Source organism: Trichogramma pretiosum, unplaced genomic scaffold (assembly GCF_000599845.2).
Source record: "Trichogramma pretiosum strain Unisexual culture from Peru unplaced genomic scaffold, Tpre_2.0 scaffold7, whole genome shotgun sequence".
NCBI lineage: Eukaryota > Metazoa > Arthropoda > Insecta > Hymenoptera > Trichogrammatidae > Trichogramma > Trichogramma pretiosum.
Window position 1 is genome coordinate 2580077 of NW_019641639.1, and position 23705 is coordinate 2603781.

General features: G+C 39.5%; 1 protein-coding gene across 12 annotated transcripts in view; it reads right to left on the reverse strand.

Annotated features, from left to right (window-relative positions):
• The window catches only part of LOC106648599 (potassium channel subfamily T member 2), a 115544-nt gene extending 92041 nt beyond the window's left edge, over positions 1-23503 (reverse strand). For 9 of the 12 annotated variants that reach the window (XM_023459548.1, XM_023459543.1, XM_023459540.1 and 6 more), the window contains exon 1: positions 22876-23503. In XM_023459548.1, the coding sequence (XP_023315316.1) occupies positions 22876-23261 (386 nt within the window). In that variant the 5' untranslated portion in view covers positions 23262-23503. Of the gene's footprint in view, positions 1-1449; positions 1755-7660; positions 8397-8569; positions 8650-9702; positions 9787-22875 lie in introns of those variants that run through there. The other 3 variants (XM_023459544.1, XM_023459545.1, XM_023459549.1) reach the window with 3 other exon arrangements.
• Positions 23504-23705: the final 202 nt, after the last annotated feature.

The following is a 23705-nucleotide window of genomic DNA, read 5'->3' on the forward strand; positions in this document are numbered from 1 at the left end:
TTTTATAAACATTATTTCAAACTTGTTCAAAAACAAGAACTCTAAAAGTCATTTGGAATTCTTAAGTGGCAAAAGTTTTCGGTCTTGTCGAGAAAAACCTATTGTGCAATTTTTTAAATATGAAACAAGAGGAAATGCACTGAGTTTTCATACTTTGTATGTTGCCAGAATAAAGTATTTCATACGTCAATTTGATCGTATTGTCGAACAATATTTTTTTTTCAAATAATTTAAATGTATTTACTGTCAATACCACAATAAACATTCAAATGTAGGGCAAAATTTCCGAGATCGATTACAGATCGATCAAAATTCAGCTGTTTTTTATTAATATCAATAAATGTTGCGGCAAAAGAAAAAAACTATCCACAGTCAAAATGATTAACTTCTTTTTTCATGCTTTTTTTTCTTACTAAATTGGTTAAGATGATTATAAGGTCTCTTGGTTCCACCCAAGTTTCTTAAAGTTCGAAAGAAATTTAGCTCTCGCGTTGAACAATTATATATCGAGACGCGTAATTAATTTCATTAACGCGTCGCGAAACACGACAAATTAGCTGCGTGCGTATCGAATCCAGGGAGAAGCATTTCTTAAATATTAATGTGAGCAATGATGAATCGCTCGGTAATATCTAACGCATCGTTTACTTTCAACGGCAAAGTTTGTGCCTCTCCTCTAGTGCGGCCAATTTTGCCTTAGCAACCGCTCGTGGAATCTCTCCCTCTCTCTCTCGCTCTCTCCTTTCGCGAAGACTGTAAACTCCATCGAAACACGTTGGTGCACGAATCAAGGTGTAGTGAGAATTTGCTGTGCTTGCCTCTTGCGCACTTGCGGAGGGAGAGAGAGAGAGTGAGATGGCAAAAGCGAATCTTATCTAGTTTAGTTTTCATCATATCTTGGGTTGGACGGCGCGAGCGAAGTGTCCCCAAGTTAGTTTAAAAGTCAAATTGTCAAAGATAAGAATTCATAGGCTAATTAAATGCTCGTTGACTGAACTTGCGCCTAGACGCAATTTTTTTCTGATTTTTTTTAAACTGTAGTTGAAGTAACTCGTCATTTCCGAGTGGATTGAATAGAGCGAGGAAGCGCACAGTCTTACATCAATCTTATTTATTTATAGAATGGAAAAATAAAAACTTTTGTATCGATAACGCAAACTTTCGAGTATACACATAGTATATAGCGCGTGAGAAAAGTTACAGTTCACTATTTGTAATGCTATGTGAAATAAATATACTATTGATATATCGATGCCATGGGGTGTAAATTTCATACAACAATCGAAAACACATTATATATACACGCAAGCGTGGAAGAGTCAAGCTAAAGGGTTTTTTTTTCAAGCACATCGACAAATAAAGCTCGTGAACAATCGGTTATACATGCGAAACAGATACTTTTATCATGCTCCAAAGTAAATAAGTTCGATTATATTTTTTTGTATGTACCTGTTAATGCAAGGTGATATTTATGCTCATTTCTCGTCTTCTCTTGAAGTTTATAACATTTTTTTAAAGCGTAGATAAAAATGTGACTTTTTATTAGATGTCTGGAATTTTATATTTCATACAGACGTATATGAAAAAAGATCTATAAAATATTTCAGCACCATTTCTGAATCATAACTTTCCAATTATTTAATTGACTTGTAAAATACAAAACTTATTTTTGTTCTGGTCCTCTCGTGTGGGTTTCAATGTTACTATTAAAATATATATTTTTTTTGTAAATGTTTTTTTTTCTTTGCGTGGTCCTACAAAAATAATGCACATGAATAAATGTCACTGGACTGTTACGATCACATGTGTATTTATTATGATCCATTCTCGATATTTGCTAAAGGCGGTTTTACTTTTGTTTTAATTTAATTGAAATTTCTCATCATTTCCTAATCATCAATCTTTAATCAAAAGGAAAAACATCAATTAAAATTTATTAAAAATATGCACACGAACATCCTTGTAAACCGAGTTACTCGCTACCACTGCGCAGTATGTAGCCTTTGATCTTCGCGCGTCATTATTGCGAAATCGAACTATCCTATGGGGGTTTGAGCAACTTCAATTTCATTCCAGGGTCGCAATATGTACGCAGTAACTCAAGCTGGATTTATAACACATCGGGGAACATCTTGCTTTTTCCTCTTCCTCCTCTCCCTCGCCTCCGGAAAGTGAAATCAGATTCTCGCGAGCGAAGCCTTTAATATAAACCAGAAGTTTACTCGAGAAAACATTCCAACGGATTCGGGTATGAGGAAGTAGGGCAATCTAAATCCTACTTTGGATGATATAAAGCCTTATATAGGCACGTGTCGAAACTTGAGTGTGAACTTGATTCTCTACGACATGAAAAGTGCGACGCACACATACTTTGCTATCTGCAAGCCGACAAAATACATCTTGATAAAATGATCGAAGTTACTCGATAGCTTATCAACCTAACTTTTAATGCAGTGGATATACATTTTTACCATCGATAAAATGCAAAAGTTTTCATTTTTAGAATTGATTGCATTATTCAAATTTAGCTTGATACGATCCTCGAGTATGAAGAACAGTCATATAACGAGAATCCTCCCGATGGGATGAATATCCTCTCTTATCCTCTCGTAAAAAAAGCATGAGTAGTTTCATGTAGACTGCTCTCCAGGATTGTGATTGGATGTTGTCGTAAATTTTTTTGTCAGAAATTGTTCCTTCTATTTTACATTTTAAACTCAATTAAATAATAATTTGTTTGACTAGAGTACTTTTCGAGTTATATGAACATGAAAATCATGTTTATAGCGAATGTCTAGTTATTAGAAAAATCACACATCAACGTCAATTTCACGCAATGCGTCATAAACTCATCATTAGTAAAATTGTTATAGATTTTCGAACTACGAGTAGGTTTTAGTCGCCCGAAGCGCGTTGAATGGCTAGTGAATTAAATGGATTGTAATGCAAGCCTGAGGATGAAGTGGAGGTCGTTTGATTTTACTTTGTCGCGCAGAAATAAGCGAAATCAATATTGAAATTAATTCCATGTTACGCATTGATCGTATTCGAGTTTTTTCTGATATTCAAAAGAATTTAATATAGCTGAAAAAGATGCTCGGAATGCTCAAAGTGTGTACTTCAAGCATCAAAGCCATGAATATTCGAATAAAAAATAAGTGTCCGCATGATCGTTGCGAGCAAAAAGCTCGAAAGTAAATTATATGGAAAAAAAGATAATACGAAACGTTTAAAATATATTTTAATTGAATGTGAAACAATTCAAGGGAAGTTTTGCCAAGTTTTGGTATTGTTTTTTCTACTGAAATGAATGTTAATTAAATCCAATGAAATTTCACAAATTTTATTTCAAAAGTTTAATCAGTATTCCGTACCACACTTTTTCCAGCGAAAAATATTTATTGTGCTTCTCACTTTATCTAATGAAATTTTGATGATCATTCAAACTAGTTACCGATAACTTTTCAGTGGTCGCCTTTTTGCTTTAAAAGTTTTTTTTAACGCGAATTTAACTTCAATACAAGTGTAATTTTCATCTTTTATCTTCCAGAGTTTGCCCAGAGGATAAAAAACTTACTTCATTAGTCATAAAAATTGATAATATTTACGAAAACAACGGTACAAAAATTGAATTAAATTTTTTGAAATAAACAAGGTACTGCCATCTACATAAGTTATACAAATCCTCAGCATTAGACAGAATTCCATTTGTACGCGAGTAAGCCTGCCTGTATACAAATGATTCGCATGGGAGACACGAGGCAAAGTACGCGTGATCGATAGGCAAAGCTACATGGATAACAATTTGGCATTACGTCTGTTCGAGCTCGTCCTATTAACCATACGTCGAGCATAAAAATAATTCCGAAATTTGACAATATCGATTACGTATTTTTAAATATTTATTTACGAAATGTAATAAAATATTCGTATTTATAAAATGGCTTTTCTAATATGATTTAGAGCGATGCACGGAGCAGTATGGAAGAAATGATTTTATTACGCGGAAGCGAAGTTAATGAAATTAGGCCCGTCATGTCGCTGGACATTGTACGTGGACACACAAATACACGTTTTGCAGCCTTCAAAATTCAATTGTAACTAGCTTTTGACATGATGTATTTTTCATGTAGCGAGAATGGCACATATACCACTTCGAGCCTCCGGGCTCTCTCGAATAAGCTGTACCGGATAAAATTCGTCAGCCGCACTAGCAAGTTGGAATACTTTGCAAATGGACTGCGGTTTTCCCCGATCAATCGATGCGCGGAGATGTATCTTTACTGTAACGCCGAACAATAGTTTTCAATTCAGCCCCTCGATAAGTCGAGGTGTTGGAGGCGCGCCGAATGAAAAAAAAATGTCCAAGCTAATGGTCTGACGAAATCGCGGAGAGGAGCGCCCAAGGTAATCAGAGTCGAGAAGAACGGGAAAAGTTCAAGAGTTGATTTACACCGAAGAAAAAAGTGTGTTACAAACTTTGCCCAACGAGAGTAATTTTCTTTCGCCTGCTCGCAATAGCAGCAGTCACTACCACTGCGAGAAGAGAGAGAGAGAGAGAGAGAGAGAGAAAAAGCTTGATTTTCACCATTAATTGGAAAAAAGCATCGTGAGCCACGCGCGCGCGCATTATACACGTAACATAATATCGGAAAAATGGTTTTGTGCATAGAACAAGTGCTTAATCTGACCTCAATTCTTTAATACGTATGCTATACTTCGTTAAAAACCTACCCAATTAGAAGGCACGGAGGTGCAACAATGCACACGAGAGCCCACCGAACTGTACTGTAGTACTGTGTGTACTGCATTACGCTAGACTAGCAACGCTCGAGTGATACACACGCACGAGAATATTGTCGAGCTTCGCTCTATCTGTCTTGATCCGTTTCTCATTATTTTTTAATTTTTTTTCCTTTTCTTTTCGATTTTAAACGTATCGAGCATTTTCATTGAATTGATTAATTTACGATGAAAGGGAAGAAAAAAGAGATTATGGAAGGTGCATTCATAAAGAGTCACTTGAATATTGATTTTTCGTAGGCCTGTCGAAGCTACAACTTATTGAGAGATGATTTCGAATGATGAAATTAGGTCAATGTTGATAGAAATATTCGGCAGGCTTGTTATTGCATTGTCGAAAATCGAACTTGATTGATTGAAAAATATCGACGATGCTTAGTATTTATGTAAAATAGTATTTCTAAAACTTTTATGAGGCAACGTAATGAAAATTTTTTCCAAAGGTAGAACTGTTAATTTTTTTAAATTATCAACTGAGTGAAAAATAATTTTTTTCATTGATATTTACATTGAAATGATGCCTATCCACCTTTTATATTTAAAAAAATAATAATATTATAGAATGAAATGGAAGCGCACGAAATTATAATAACTCGGTTTTATTTCAGCGCAGCATATGCTTCTGCAAGCTCACTAATTTCATTTAATCCATTCATAAATTCGTTATTACACGTCTATTCCATCAGAATAAAACAGTTCGGGTGGCAAAAGGTCCATCAGGACTTTTTATTATACAAGGTGCTATTTTCTCTCGACTCTGAACAACTCGACTCTGAATTCACTTTTCTTACAGGATCAAAACCTTAATTAATACCGGTATTTAAATGATATATTTCTATTAAAGACTTTTTAAAATCTTAGAGCGAATAATAAGGATATTCGTTTACGGGATACTTCATTCCTCGTATAATGTAACGAGTATAATCCTTTTCTTTCTGACTACGCACAATATCATACAAGCTGCTTTATCCTGCCTGACGATTCGTCAGAGTGCATGTGGAATGGCACTGTGTAATAAAGTTTCGCTGCGTGCGCGCGCTGTATATGCGATTCAACTACTATTGCACCACCTGTAGGATTCATATGACGCCGAGCCTGCTTTTCTTCTTCGGCCGTATGATATTATCGTTATAGTTTAAAAATTAGTGGTATATCACAATAGAACCCATTTGTTCCGGGTAACCGATTCAAATTTTTTTTGTTTTGAACGTTTTTCCAAAGAATATGATTTACAATTCATCGTAAATTAAGTACTTTATCAAGGCTTACCACAATAGCCGTACTTAATACATCGAACCAAAATAAATCAATGCGCGAAGCTATTAAATCTAGCATAAAATTTAACAATATTATCCTACAATATTATCCTCTCGAGTCGATGTTTTATCGATGTTAATTTTACATTAAAATTTCTTTTTGTTACAGCTGATATTGTGCTAATTAACAGTAACTCAACGGCAATGATTGAAGAGAATTAAACTTGTAACGATACCACACATCTTGCCTATTCGATGAAACTTGCATTCATAATCATTACATCATCGATTTTCCAACTCGGAAACGTACCAATTAAAATCGCAAACACAGTGCGCATGACATCTTATCGATAACAACTGATGGATGTTAACGCAAATTCTACATTCAAATTGGTAATATCCCGACGAATTGATCAATGAAAATGTATTCAAATTCGAGCATTTACGGGGATTGAGAGTCATTAAAATAGGTATTTTACGTATAATTTTTTTGAACGAATGACGTATAATTGATTCGATATTCTTAGAATTTAAAATGTTTCAAAAGACTACCTATAATCCTATATCAATCTGATATTTTATGCAATATATCTAGTGAACAAAAAAGAAGCTCCACTAATTGAAACATTTAATGAGGTTTCTACCCCAAAAAATAATGGAGGTAAATGATTAAAATCCACTGACGTCTACAGGTCACAAGAATCGCAAAGGAGAAAATGAATTCATCGTTGAATATATCCGCATTCATTTGCTAGGCCGGTTCTTTTCCACGCGCGGCAAAGCCTACGCCAGCATTGCCACTGTGTGCATTTATTAAAAGGCATCCGTGTAGTACTATATGCATATCTGACCTTATTCTCACGCGAGCAAAGTTCTGCAAAATTCATCAAGTCCCTTACGGGTTTTTTTTCGCGACAACAGGCGCGCGCCTATTAAATTCGGCTTTTGACTCTTGAAGCGCATAGAGAGAAATGTACCCATGCCTGCGGATTCACAAATGGGTTTGAATGAATCAACCGAGGAGGAGGATAAAGGGCAAGTAAAGATCAGCTGTTACGGTGGCTAAAGAGTATCATCGAATCAATTGTCAACGATCGAAGGTATTACGATTCCAATTAGTCATCTCTCTCGGTCTTTGTCTCTATCTCTCTGGTCGATGTCTGAATTTTCATTACGTAAGGGATTTAAGCGTACGATGAATTCCCGTCCGGTTATATATCTAGGCGGGATCAAGGCTACGATTATGTATTAATTCGATCGCTCTCGACGTAATAGGATGCGTGCACCGTACCGTCATGTAAGCATATCGATGCGAAAAATCACAATATCGAGACAGAGAGAGAAGACTCGCTCGCTACCTCGGGAATATTGAAAATTGCGATGCCGATCGATATAATCCAAAATAAGCCCCCGTGACTTAAAATGTAAATAACCTTTTTTTTCTCTCTCTCATCGATTTTTATCATTATAGATAGCTCGAGAGTCGTTACAGCCATATGCATTGTACGCCTGTTGAATTAGGTTAATAAAGCGGACCATCATTATAAATACACATGTGAGCGTTATACCAACATTATAGATCTTCGAAACACAATTCTTACCGTCGATGCGAGTACTGGTGCTTTATTGTATACTAGGCCTGCGTTGTACTCTTCTATCGTGTGTCTAGATCGGTCGTTAATTTGGTCAAATTATACAATGACCTAGCTCGCGACTCTCAATCTTATATCGGTTTTTCGCGTGTGAATTTTCAAAGTGTTAATTGGTTTCGTTAGAGCTTCATCATCATTGACTTTTGCTTCTCTCGACTTCTCGAATCAATGTTTATCCTGTGTTTTTTCGTCTTTTTTTTTTAATAAAATAATCTTCTTGATACAGAATCTGTCCTTTACGTAGAAAAGTACGTGAATATGGCTGATATTTTCTTCAAATAGTCTTGACGTGCGTCGCGCAGTAATAATTTGTACACAAGACGTACGAAAATTCAGAAAAGAGGTGCGATAAAAAATCTAGCTGCTTCGTCTATCTACGTGTGTGCCTTTGGCTGCTGGAAATAGAATGTAAAAAAATCGTGTTCCCGTGAAAATCATGGCCTGCAGCTACGGTGCAGCGCCGGCTAATTCTATTAACGTACGTGGCAGCTGGCAGGGTTGTTTGCCGTTGTCAGCGTTAAGTGCGCTTTCTTGTATCATAGGTCGCTCTCTGTCTTCTCGCTTTGTTGTTTCTTTTGCTCTGCGTTCGACGCTTTAAATGATTCCTCGAATTGACTTTTAAGCGTGGAACGAACGATGATTTCTGGTCTCATTGTTTTTTGTTTTTCATCCTCATTATCGAGGCCTATATACAAATTTTTAAGTAAATACACAATAATAAATTGTAACATCAACGTTAATTCGAGAGAGATTTCGCTTTTTTTTCGTCTCGTCCATTAACAACGTAATCGCATATACCGGTGAGAAATTTAAAACTTTTAAGCTTCGATCAATAATATTTAAGCAGTATTTTCTTACTCGGACATATCCCCATCAGACGAATCATCGACGTGACAATTAGCCGAACGACGAAATTAACACCATCATCGGGAGTGAGAGAGTAACCCGAGCACCATCTATGTATACAAACGGATACACAGTACAGCTGCTGCAGTATATAATAATTGGTTCTTCGGTATACAACACGCGACGACGACGGGCAGCGTTTTAAAATCGATCGGATATACGCGTACAATAAAAAACTATGAACCGGCCAGTGCATATTACACGACTATTAGAATGCGTGCGTGCGCCAAGTCGCGACGAGAGATATCCCCCCCACTCTTCCTCCTCCTCCTCTGTCGCGTTGAATCGTTTGTATATATTGGCCGGCACCCGCGCGGATACCTTGACGCGCGATATAAATATTGCTCTTCAATGTCTTCGGGGTGTGGCGCCGCGCTTCAAATAAAAACGTTGTATATTGTTTTTGCTGCTTTTCATTATCGTGTTTTTTTTCTGCTCTCAACGCTCGAGACTCGCGCACAGTAAACCAATTAACGGCGATGTATAGCAGCGGCAGCGGCGGCCCATCTGCATTCCGATCACGTGGATTTAAATAATTCACGATATCGCGTCGCGCCATGGAAATTTTAGACCGCGGGGATTGCGCGCACGAAATTATTAAAAGGAGGAAAGATCGATCCGCGATAAAAGTCGAAAAAGATTTTAATGCTCAGGGCATCGCACGCCAAATGCATTATATCTATGCGATTCGAGCTACTTCGAGTTATTCTTTGGAGACGCGTCGACAACGGTAGACAAGCAGTCGTAGAATCTAATCCAAACATCGTTTCGTTGATTGACCGTGAAAATTGAGATAAATAGTCGTGGCTTTTGTGCGTACGTGTCTGTTATTCGCTTCACTGGTACAGTCAATAAACAGCGCGATAAAAGCCTGCGTACGATACGTATCGCGCTGAATAAAATATAAAATCGGTATCAGGACGGAGCGAGAAGAAAAAAAGTAGCGAAAATCCTCCCTCACTATCACGCGCGTATACACCCAACGCATAGAAGCGGAAATAAAAAAAAAAAGAGAAAAAAATCAAACAGTCAATAGAGTTACTTATTGATGTATTTATTCCGGTTGATACGTGCTCAGCTCGTACCGTGGTGCAGTGTGTCGCTACTGCAGCAGCAGCAGCAGCTGTTGTTATTATGAAAAATCGGCTTTTCTTGTGTGTGTGTGTGCACCACCGCACCGCACCGCACCGCAACAGCAGCAGCAGCAGCACCTCGTCCTCTCGGCGCTCGCGCAGCACACCACACCGCCACACCACCACGTCAACGGGCCGACGGCTCGTAGGCGACTGTCTACTTTCGCTCACTCTCCCGAGTCGCTCTCGCTCTCTCTCGCTCTCTCTCTCTCTCGGCTGCACTCGTGATTCGCTGCCTGCGCCTCGATTCTCTCTCGCACTCGCGCGCGCGCTTTTCGCCGTGCCGAGAGCGGAGAGAGAAGAGAGAAAACAAGCTTGCGGCGGAGCGCGAGCTTTTTCGCGCGCGCACACACTGTATCTTGCGGGATATAGTATACGCACTCGCTTTTTACCTATCATACGCACGCGAGCTTTTCTTCTTCTTTTTGTTTTTCAACCAGCAAACATGCTGGTCACGTATAACACAGGTTGTTGGTCACACAGAGGCGCTTTTTGTGTTGTATACACGCGTCGATTTTTCCATGTTGACATTGGCAAAGAAGCCGACCGATGAAAACAAATAGATAAAACCCCCGTGCGCACGTGCAATCTCGTTAATTTAGAAACCAATCCGTTTATTTTTACTCCATGTAAACCTTTGGACGCTGTATGGTAAATTTAGTTACGAGTCGTGAAGGTCCGCGTGTGCACTGATTTACATTCGCTGCGTGCGTATATGAAACATTAAATCAATTGTATCAAGTGAGCGTGTAATTCATGATTCTAATTATGCCAGATTACGTGCCCGTGATTATGTGCACGCAATTAACGAAAATTTTACAAACTGAACCGCGATTAGTATGTGCTTCATGAAATATTTCCAATTATGCGATTGTACGGAAGGGTAGCGTATCCGTGCGAATGAAAAAATATATATTACAGACGTTTCAAGAAATGATCTCTTAAAATGCGCATTATATATGATCATAAAAGTACGAGCGAGTTCATATGTCTCTCACGCGGAAAACTTGGGTCAACTACGAGGATCGTAAATTTTATGGCTCGTCGAAAAAAAAATTTTCGGAAGGCATTCCAACGTAATATTACTACTTGTATCTCTGCAAATTTTTACTGTGTACAATTTCTCGCTCGATTAAGAGCCAAAGATTCAGTTTGGCATTCGTTTGAAACAATAAAAAGAGGAGGCGGATGTATATCATGCACGAAAAGCATCAAGTACATATTTCGTAATTTATGCGAGTGTAACGTCATGAGCCCTGTATATATTTTTAACTTTTTCAAGAGCTTTTTTTTCCTAGGGCTGCAGCTCCATTAAACGCATCATTACTCGCCTTCGTCGGGATGAAAAGATCTTTTTCATCTTTTGCATTAACAAAAAAAAAGACTAATGTGAAGTGTTTTTAAAAATTTTTGGAGAAGGCACTTTACACGAATTCAAGTATTTGCATAGGGAAAAAAACTCAGACTTCAACGATTGATATTCATGCAGATGTGGCTTTTTTCAGTAAACGCTCGGTAGGGTTTCTTCTCATTGTTGAAAAATGTATACACAAAAGGTGTTTTTGCTAAATTACATCCCTCAGAAACGTCAATGTGTATTGTACAGACGTGTCGAACTATGTACAGTTAATAAACATCGTCACTTTTATCGCAGCTGAAGCAATTACACGCGTTACGCAACCTGCAATCGACGTTCGAGTACATAACTTTGAAAAAGTTGACAGAGCGTACGCGAACAGTCGATATATTAATGAATCTACCGTTAGAAATCGCATGAACAAAAAAGAAAAATTATTTACCCGCTCATCTTACAAAGCTCAAAAAAAAATGAAAAAAAGTACAGAATACACGCGTTTAAAATAGTCCGGCAATTATACGATCGTATCTCTCGCCACTCGGAAATCCCTTACCCTCGTTCGGGTGAAATCGACTCCCTGATAAAAAAAAGTTTTAGAGAAAATAAAGAAAACAAGGAAGAAGGAGAGAAGGAATCAAGAGGCATATCTTATCAGTTTCAATTTATCATAATCCGACATCCGATCAATCGAGTAATTAACTTTGTTAACTTTTCGTGCAATTCTCGTCTCGATAAATCAAGGGGGTGGGGTGAGGTGTGCGGGAGAGAAGGAAAGTTATTCGCTCGCGCAAGCACACACACACACACACACACACACACGTCGTGGCTAATAGCACCTGCTCGAGCTCTCGAAGTTTGCCTTGAAAGCTCGGGCTCTAGCAGCAGCAGCAGAGAAACTAAACGATGACAGGGGAGTATAAATCAGATAAAGCCGCGGTGCTGCTCCGTCTATATATACGTAGTACGTATACGTATGTAGATACGTGTGTAATATGCATTACACACTTTTGTCACAGCGGGCAGTGGTCATATATGCATTTATGCTCTATAATACGTTACATATTACGTCCGAAAGTCCTCCTCCGCGCGTGACTACCGAGTCTAAGTCATTAACGAATGGTGCGCAGCAGCAGTTAGCTCCGAATCTAAATATGAAAGCCCGAACTATATACGTACGTTACTTTCTTTTTTCATTACATCACAACCTGTGTGTATTTGTGTGTGTGTGCTCAGCTGGGGATGCCCTAATATCGATCCATTATATGAAGACTCGAAATATGTATGTGTAATACGTCGAGTGTATACGCGAGGCATACAGTGGTCTGTGCGATAGCAATCAAGCACCTTGAAACGCTGCCGCTCCGTGTGCAAGCACACATACACGTGTAGACGTAAACGTGGGTGGGTGAATACATCGCTCGAGCGAAGGCGAGCTTTATTCTGAAGTACCATGGTAGCAAATACGAGCCAGTGTAGGAGGAACAAAGGAGAGCAAGGGAGAGAGAGAGCCTCATATATGAGGACAATTTCCGCCGAAGGAAGATACATGCTACTACTGGCACTAGGACACGCAGCAGCAGCAGCTAGTACAAAACGATGTGCATGTGTTTGTGCGGCGCCGAGGAGGAGAAAGAGGAGGAGGAGGAGGAGAGTAGTCTCTGTCGTTGACAGTTGGAAGTGAAGTTGGTTAGTTTCGCTTCGGATAATATGTAAGTGTCGTGATCACAATTGAGTAGAGGCAGGGGATGAAGGTTATTTTTTGCTCGCTCTCTCTATCTACCTGGAGCTCGCTGATTGTTCATTACTGCGACTGCGGAGCTATCTCTCGCTGTGTGCCTTTCGAGTGATTTTGCAGCGCACAGACAGAAGATGAAAGAGCAAAGGGGCCTATAATAAATTTTCTACTGCACGCCGAGTTACACAAATAGTTATATCCTGGAAAACACACCACACGCGTACATAAGCGTAGATTTTATACGTACGTATATATAACACACGGAGGTCGCGCGAAGCCGAGGAGGTTTGCGTTGAAAGGAGGTAATCAAACCTGGGTGGAATATTGGTATGCATAGCCAAACATTTGCCGGAGAAAATCATGAATGCTTCATCAGCGTTTCTTTCATTTGGCCCGCTAAATTATATCGTCAAACAATCAAAATTCGTGCGTATACACGACGATAATAAAAGCGCAGAGCTTTCGCGTTAATAATGTATTATTACCGCTTGCGACTAGAGAGTATACGTCGATGAAATGACGATTAATGCTCCGATTAATTTGAATATAAGAATTTGTCTGCCAGAGAGTAGAAAAAAGAGCAGCACACGGTTTGACAAAAGTACTCGAGTGCTTTCGATGCAAAAAAATAAGAAAGAATTTCAACAAAAAAAAAGGAAGAAGAAGGAAAGAATAAAATAAGCTGGAGAAACCAGACGCTGCTAAGACTCTCATCTCAGTTTAATTTTCTTAAAGTCGTCCGATGTTGTGTGGCGCGCGCGCGGTTTCAGCTCTTGGATTTCATCTTGCCGGCGCGGGGAGGAGAGGGTCTTTTAATCGCGAATGCCCGAAATGCAAATCGGTGCTTTTAAAATGATGAGACTTATAGAAGTCTCGGGGAAATATAAAGAAAACCTCGACTCGCGCGCGTGCATCAGCGTTCCTTGTATAGTCTATCCTGTTTCACGTTTTCCTTGTGCCCTATCAACAGCAGCAACAGCGAACTTTATAAAATTATCTCGAAAAAACATGCACTCAAGGATAATTTACTCGCGCAAAAGTTTTCGAGAGTAACGTTATACCCCGGGACGGGGAACTTAACCATGAGTGACTCGTTTATTCATTCACTTTTCCTTTATTTTTCCAGGTTTATCAAGTCACCAGGTATACAATAACCATATTAAAAATAACGCTTTAACGAAGTAAAATTTCCGAGCTAAGCAGCCAGATCGCTACATTTAATATCGCCCATCAACATCTGTGTTCGACTCTCGGAAGTCCTTCGGCGGGAAGCAGCGCGATGCAAACCCACGGGCAACGTAGTCGAGCGTTGTCGAGCGAGAGGCGGTCGGTTAAGCAGAGAACGGAAACTTTTATCGGGGCGCGAAACGATACGACGCGAGAGCTGCAGCTCGCTCGATTGCGCGCACGTATGGCACACAGCTGAGCACACAGAGCTATGTCTCTGGGAGATATCTCTTTTGCCGACCGCGCGCGAGCTTTACGCGATATCCCGTGTACACCACGTGTGCTCGAAAGCTCGGTGACACCCTTATCCGATTCTCGAGTTGCATTATACATTTTTGTGTCTCTCCGTATGGAGTTCGAATTGAGGCATCAACGTCAAAACGAAACATGAATAATTGCTAATAAATGCGCGAATGTTTGCAGCTCGATGAAAAATGAACTCCTCTGCGACTTTTTTTCATTGTGCACAGCACGTACATATAGTAGTACACATAACACAAGATTGCCAGTCATTTTGAGGGCGCGTAAAACTTGGATCTTATATCCTCGTGTAAACGTCCGGACAATAAAACCAATCCCCGGGGGGTGGACATTTTGCTGCTACACAGCAGCAGCAGCAGCAGCAGCAGTATCATGTCAACACAGCTGCACAGCGAACAAAGCTTAAAGCCTCGTGTGTATATGATCTACCTTACATTCGAGCAGCAGCAGTGCGCCGCAAGAGTTCAGCTGTACTCAAAGGAAACAATCTCTCTATCGTACGGAACGTGTGTGTATGCGGTTCGACTCGCCTTCCTTCCCGCGGCGGCTGCGGCTGTTATGTACTGTACGTATATATAAAGGTATATGGAGGTGCTAATTTAGATAAGCGTCATTGACACGATATCCGTTTCTAACTCCTCGGCCGCTGACGCTGCTGCGAGGCGCTCGAGTAAATTTAATTACTTCCGCTCTAAATTTCATTTTTTTTTATTTTTATCTCTCTCCGTATATAACGTGCGCGCCATGTGATATAGACAGATACGGATCGATCAATTTTTGCAGTCTTTCTTTCTTTATTACCATGCATACGGGTACGGTATAAAAAGAATGACTTTTACGCGTGCATAAACCCCGAGAATAGGGTTGGAAAATGAAATTTCAGGACAATGGCCGGTATAAGATTTTGATGAAGTTCATCTATTCTTCTTTTCCTCTTTTTAGAACGTCGAATCTTTGTTTATTTCGTTATCAAATAACCTCTCTCTTTCTCTCTCCGACTTGTCTCTATTTTAAATATCTGCAAGTTCATTATCGACATCGTATAAAAGTTTCGCGAGCCGAGCTGCTCTCTCGCGCACAGCTCGAGGGCATATTATACGAAAGATGACTAGGGTTTCAACGCGCGCCACCGCGACTGGATTACACAAAACGCAGCACGCAGTTTAAAAAACGACCTTAATTAACCGAAAAGTTGCGAGTGCAGCGGTGAACGTCGTAACTCAGAGGCCTAATGACGCGAGATTAAAAAATAACAGGGGCTCTCACGGATACTATTTTCTTGGAAAAGAAACTTTTTTGTTTGTTGCGGGTTGTAGTGAGAGAGAGAGGAACCTCGTTAGTCTGACTAAAATCACGTTATAACTACTGTATAACTTTGTAAACGTGTCTGTTTAGTGGTATAAACACGACGAGTGGACGAGGATACTTGACGAGACGAAGGCAAAAAAATTCAAAAATGAAATTTACAAAAGGGAGAAAAAAAACAGCTAACAGGTCATTACGAACATCGCTGACACGATTTTTTTTCTTGCGCCCGACGTACACGATGGACATGCTCGATTATCATACCCCCTCGCGTCTTACGAGCCGAAAATCAATAATTCAATCAGTCGACCCATCCCCGCCTCCCCCTCCTCTTGTCTAGTCTCATCAGCATAAAACTGAGATAGGACCGGTTTAATATACATTCGATTTTGACTGTTTTATCGTACATGAATTTTCGCGCCCTCCTCGCCCCCCAAGGGACTGTATATAGGTCGGCCACGCTGCCGGACACATTAAAAATAGAAAATGAAAAATGACTAGCTGATACGATATCCGCGCGGTTTTTTAGCCTACGCTGTACATAACTCTCGCCTAAATATTATCTGTTCCCTCATTTTTAACGAGTGTTCGCGAATGAAAATTTAAGTAATACTAAATCGGTTTAGTTGAAAATTGGCTTTACATTAATTCACTCAAATATCGCCATATTTTTTAAGACAGAAGATATCAAGTCATATTTTACTGTTACGTAAAAAAAAGCGTTGAAAAAGTGCCAGCGTATCAATTTTAAAAGTGTATAAGATTACTAAGATGCATAGCGTTACTTCTTCCTCGCATTATCATATTAAAGTTAATGATATTTACTTCTGAAAATTGATTAATACAGAGTACGTGAAAATTACTCGACTCGACGTGTCTCGCCCTTTACAGGTTCGCGTTAATTTATATACAAGTGTTTGAACAGCTGCCAAATCTGCGGGGGGGTCTTAATATCTTGAGTCAAATGAAATAATCGAAAGCAAAACTGAAATAATTTTGGGATTTGATAGGCAAATAGGGTTGACGTAAACTTATGCAAAACTCAAATACGCGTAGTATGCCACATACCATTTCAAAAACTCATTCAATAGCGAAATAAACTACCCGGAAGGATTCGCGGAAGCTTAGTGGAAGATTTGCCATTGACATCGAGACGAAACAAGTTCGGGCCGTGGAATCAACAGATAGACTTCTTATAAGTATACGCTTCTCTGTAGATATACCTCATAGTGCATGAGCCAGTCGTATTTTCTTCAAGCCGCTCATAAAGTCACTTTTATTATTGTGTAAGCTTATGCGTCAAATCCACACCCGATGAGTGGCTCAACCCATTTCGTAGTAAAAAAAGCAGATAACTAGATTCAAAATTGTCGCTGTGTCAATTTTTTTTTTAAATTAAATATCCTCAAAAATTTCGATATTCACACTTGGGTCGTCGAGTTTTATACCACTTGGCTCTTACCTCGCTTTTTCCTTTTTTCACAACGACTGTTGGGTGAGATTGCCAGGCGTTTCGTGGGGAAATGAAATTCGTTATATGTACTCACGCTCGTACAAATGCAGGAAGACGAGGAAGAAGAAGAAGAAGAGCTTCCGTGAACTTACCTGAAAACATAAAAAAAAAATACATATTGCTGATGTGAGAAAAGCACTTACTGTTTATAGTGAGAGAAAAAAAATAAAAACGTTATTTTAACTATGACGTTTCTGCACACGAGAATATATATCGAGTGCAGATCTGCATGCCACTCGCGCCGAGATCTCGCCTCTCTCTCTATTGGTCCGAGTTTGACCCTGGGGGAATGGACTCTCTCCAGCTGTATACCGGTGATATATAGAAATTCGAGAAACAAATCTCGACGCAAGTTTTACTTCACCTGCGCGCGACAATTTTCCGTGTTTGACTAAAACTTTTATTACTTCGCCTGCGACAAAACGAATCTCGAAATGAAGAGCCACGAGGTTTTTTTTCATTCTATAGGGCACTAAAATACGTAGCCAAGGAGAAAATCAAGAGTTTGAACTTGAGCGTGGAAACCTTCGATGTAAATTTAATCCTCGGATTGCGAATTCTATTCGTTCGTGTATTACACGAACGAATCGAGAGGATCTGTGTGGGTAATGTGTGTGGGTGGCATCGCGCGTGTACGATAAATTAATAAAATAGCCGGTGTATGCAAATGCGTATACTATAATGCAAGCTCGAATTCAACTGCGGATTTACTCGGAGACGCGTTTTGAATTTTAAATGCGTATACGAACAATTTTGCTCGACGCGCTCGACAACAATGAACTTAATAACTTTTTTCAATGACAATGATAGCGCCTGCCTACACACACATACACAGACACACAAATATGGCTGCATGAATGAGGACTTTCTCCGCGCGTTGAACATTTTCAAATTCTCTTATCGGAGCTCATTTCCTTTGGATTGAAACGTGTACAACAACAGGCCGAACATCGATTTCGAGCTCGATACATTGTTCGCGGGTTTCAATTATTTTTCCCCAATATTTGATATGTTTTCTGGTGATTTTAATATTTAACTGTGTTTGTAGGTCATTATTTATTTCAAAAGTGAAAATTATTACGTCAAAGTATCGTTTCGAGACAGGTAAGCAGATTGAAATTTTTCATAAACAGAGAAAATTATTTCACAAACCAAATTTTTTAATTTTGTTGTTCGAAAAAAATTGTTTCGAGATTGAAAATGCAAAGTTTAATTTTACGTGATATTATATTACACGTTATATTACACGCTGCTAAGAATATTAATTTTAAAAATTGTTATTTTTTGCTTCATAAATACTAATTGATGAAAAATTATAAACTCACTGCATATCTTTACAACGGATAAACATGAATGAATGAATGAAAAGATGAGAACATTTTCACTTCGACAAAAGACATTCATAAAAAATTGACCTTTTCTATCTTGCTGTCTTTTCTCTCCTTCTCTCCCATCCTTCAGGGAGTTCAAGTATTAACTCGTTAAAATATATATTCCTGACTTTGTGCCATGAATTTAACTTTGAGCTAACGTGTATTTACTCCTATCTCTTTTTCATCTATTACCTTCAGGTTAACTGCAATATGAAGTCAGTGATTAACTGTGTACAATGAGAGAGATAAAAATAGTAGCTGGACGATAAATTACAAAATTTGAATTATTCACTGAATTGATACTCATGATAAATCTTCCATTCGTACCAACCGAAGCGTAAAAAAATTCCTGTGTCGGAAGTATGTAATTAAACTCTGCTCAAGTAAAGAGTTGCATAAACAGTTATTTGGAAAATATTTTTTGTCGAGTTCAAGATTATTTAGAGTGGCTCGGTGCTTTTATTTATGTGTGTCGCTGCATGGAATTGAACAGGAATGTCAACGGGCCACAGGTGACGTAGAGAATTCAGGAAAATAAAAGTGGATGAAAATGACGAATGGGAGACCATTTAAAAAATGCCAGTTTCGCAAAAAACGTTTTGATGTGCTGCGAAAGGCAAAAAAAAGAGATACAAAAAATAATTAGTGGTCGCTTTTAGCAATAAAACATAAACAAATCGCATAAAACCAACATTATACTAATGTATAAATTGTTTGAGCAATATGATCACATTTATTTTTAGAATATGAAAGGTCTGACCAATAGATTACTTAGACTACTGTAAAACTTTGATTAAAAAAAGAGATACAAATATCAATCTTAATTTCATGCATCAGTTATAAAATCGACTTGATGCTCGTTTCAACCCGGTTTACTCAACGCAGAGGCCGCATGATCGATAACAATCCATATGAAATAACATGTCAGCATAATAAAATTTCAATGCTATTATTTTTATTGCTCATTCATGATCTCTCTCAGAGGATTGATGCGCGCACACACACACACGAGGAAAACAACAAAATGTTCCACAATGCAAAGTACTCTCTCGGATTTCAAAAGTACCTCCACTGCCATTTCCAACGTCGAAAGGCAAAAAATAAAAAAAAAAAAGGTAAAGAGCTGCAGAAAAAATAAGAGACGGAAGAAGAGCGAGCGAGAGAGAGAAAAAAAGGCCAGTGTCGCGGGCGCATTCAAAAAAGCGTCCGATGAAACGGCGAAACTATTCATTCTTCTTCCTCTGTGTTTTGGCACAATACACCTCTTTCTTGTATGACCCGGAGAGAAATCTGACAAAAAAAAATTGAAGCAAAGAAAAATATACACACACATACAAATAACGGCGCACGAATTCTATGAGCAGGAGTTAAAACGCGATAAAATATTACACTGCCTACCGTTAAGTAATACTGCATAAACCGTCCTACGCCGTAGCTCGTCGGTGATATAAGTTGCATTTTGCACAAATTTTTTACGATAACTCTCGAGGTGTCGTATAAAAAGCAGTAAACACACTTTTCATTTTAAATTTACCTCAGAAGTGCATTAACGTCGCTTCCGAAGTGATAATATTTTGTAATCCGATCGAAATAGATTTTCGCGAATGAATAATAAAAAAAATGGACAAAAAATCCGACATTATTTAAATTATTTCAATTTATCTACGGAACGCAACGGGTAACGCTTGTACATTTTAATGAAGTTGCGTTGCGGTACTAAAGCTGTCTCGCCGTGTCACGGCAGGTAATGGCTGTCAACGACATGGTTACCTCGACGCATTTGCGTAGGTAATGGCTGAATTGCGCGACGAAGCCACATATTGTTTAACGGCGTTTCGGTCACAGCCGACTACTATAACCGGCGTTTTCCGTTTTTGCTTCCCCCCTTTTCATTGAACGCGTCGTAACTATCATTATTGGATCGCAACGATATTATTTTTTCGCTCGGATTATTGCTCTCATTTTTACTGACTTTCGATTCGAGGGCTTAAGCGATTAGTTGTAAAGTTTATCTTTGAGACTAGGTGATAAATATTTTAAGGGCTTGGTTTTTTATCAAAGAGATAAGTCGATTATCGAGCGACTGGTGAATTTACTCTCTAATGGCTTAAAGTTTTTCAAAGAGTGTATATGGGCTATATCAAGTTTATTCCGATATAACTGAAAAATAGAGTATTAAATAAGTATGAAATTTCAAAGACTTGACGTATTATACTTAAATATTAAGGATTTTCATTTTTTAATGCACTCCAAAGCAGTGCATAGGTGAATTATGCATTATTTTTTGAACTATCTCGCTTCACATGGTGCAGCCCATATATACACGTGTATGTATGTGTACGTGTGTGTATAAAATTTATACAATGACACTCGAGGTCTGCACGTACTCGGCAGAAAGATAACACACAGGATTAATGGTTTTCTTTAAAAGGTTTCCTCCACTTTTTAACGAGACAATTTAACTCGATTCTCATTGCTGATGCTATCTCTTAATTTTTCAGCGCCGGATCGAGAGTATTATTTTGCCTGATGAATCGCCCCAGTCATTCGTTAACACGTCCCGCAGGCGCGAGCAAAAGAATTCTCATAACGATTCGCGCTCGTTTTTCTTCATACATCAATTTTAGCGAAGGAAATCTTGGTGTGTTTTTTTTTGCTCATCGCTTATGTTTTATTCATCTTCCTTCGTGCTACGTATTCTTCCGCGAAAACTGTATTCACCCCCGACGATCATCCATGGGCTTCTGCCGCTGCACGTCAAGCTCACACACAACTGCACTTGGATAAAACTTTCCTCTGCTGCCGCTGCTACAGAGCTTCGCGCGCGCGGCAAACGCGTCGGTAGAAATTCTCCCGCCGACTCGTTTTAGAATGAGCGTAGTTTATAGTTCCCGAAGTGAGTGGGAGATTGAAAAAAGAAAAGAAAAAAGTAACAACGAGCCGAAAAAAAGTATCATTCCTCGTTCTTGCGCCATATATATTTTGCAGTCCTTTAAAAGATTTTCGACTCGAGCTGTGCTGGCATCGTGTATTTATTTCATCGCAGGCAGAAAAAAACGTAGTAAAAGAAGAAATGTTTCGAAATAATGCATCGTGGACCATAAAAATGTGCCCCCACACACACTCACACATATGACCCATCGTAAAAGACTTTATCCTAATTTCTTTTCTACCGGTAGTGCACTCGAGTGAATAGTTGCCTCCCCNCGCGTACTTAACACTCGGTAAAGTTCATGATAGCGGCTTGATGTATAATCCATCATGCGCATTTAAGCTCGCGGCTACATCACCCCGCGCGATATTTAGCTGCGACAGTTTACGTTATGTTACGAGATCGCGAGCGAAGATATTCAAATTACATACAACGTTCTCCTCCGGCGTATCGTTGTGTATACATTCGCGTTTTCGAATCACGCCATGCGGCTCGGGAGAGAATACAAAATGAGATATGCGCTGCATTTATATTGGACTTCAACTCGTATAAGCGACGCACGTGAACGTTTGATATTCTATATATGTAATTTTCAAATATTATATATATTTTTCTAAATTAACGGAAATGTTTACGATATATAGATATATATCGGAGAATTTCCGAGCTCCAATATAATGGAAGGTATCGTTGTCTATGGAGCTCGAATTTCCTTGCCTGTAAAAAGATCCCGCGGATCAAGAGCAGCACAATCGCTCGTGCGTAAATATTGATTATTTTAAAGAAATGAAAAAAACAGGACTTGGTGAGCTCAAAGTTAAATTTTAACTTTATTCTCATTCGGATTTGTCCTATGTAATATGAAAGTATTAAAACCCGCCACTAAATTATTCAATTTCATTATGATATAAATCGGGATAATTGCCCGGTTGTGCATAATTGGGAAGACACTTTGGGAATCGACGTAAAATTTAGCTAGCATCGATTAAGAACGATTATCCCGCGAGCTTATATATACCCGCGGAGAGCTTAATTCAAGCAATATCCGCGAGGGCTGGCATGTAAATGTCATAATTTGGGTTGGCCGAAACAAAACGAATAACGTTCGTATACCATTAAAGCAAGTTTTAATATTGAATCGTAACGTAATGCGATTTGGGTAATTACACGCTGGGTATATGTAACATTGATTTGAGGGAGAGAGAGAGCGCAATTAATTATTTTGATTGGTCAATTTTCTCCCACGCCACCATCTCTCCCATTATCCTAGATTAATCCGCAGCGGCAAAAGAATGTTGCTACTGCCCACCGCCGCTGCTTGATTTATGTTTAGGAGCTAAAAATACATCTTGGCACTGTTCCAAGTTCTCGAGTCCAGTATTAGTTTCGGGGGTGGGTTGGACTCGACTCTCTCGCACTTACCTCTCGTCGAATCTGATGGAGGATCTGGACAGATCGGTCCAGGCGCTCATGCTTCGGCTTCGGCGCCGATACGAGGCCTGGGGCCCGAGCAGACGGCAGCTGCTGCGGCGCCTCGTCGACGGCAGGTGCTCCGCGTGAAAGTAGACCCGCGGCACCGACAGCGTCTTCTGGGTGGTGCTGCTGCTGCTCTCGACGTTGCCCGCGCTGCCGCCGACCGCCGAATTGCCGAGGCCGTAGATCGCCTGCGGCTCGCCGATCACGTGATCCTCCTCCTCTCGTTCTTGCTCGATCGGCGTTTTAGCCTCGTCCTCTTCATCTTCCTCTTCTTCGTTGAGAGCTGCTGCTTCCTCGTCGTCGTCGTCCTCGCTGTGCTCCGGAGCACCCATGACGCTTTGTTATTACTGACCGGTGTTGGGCTTTTCAACTGGCATTTTTATCATCGAGTCCGTCCGTACGGACGTATCTTTCGAAATTTCGAATTTTCGAAGCTACGATTCGAACGAGTCGACATGCCAAACTCGTCGTCGTCGTCGAAAGGCAGATGTATCATACTTCGTAATTATCGACATTGTGAGAAGGCAACGATATATACGCTACAATATGCTACAAAAAATCACTGCGATATGCGTAAGGCATTATTAAACGATCAAACGAACTTACCGAGTGAAGTTCGATCGTAATTATACGAAGTCCTCGCTCGAATACATTACCAATTGTAGACGTCCCCGTACGGCTTGCTGACCACGAATTCAGAGTACCTGAAAGTAAGATTTTTTGGCCGCGCGCGGCGCCACACCGCTCGCACCGCGTACGGCCGCCCTTCCGCCTCA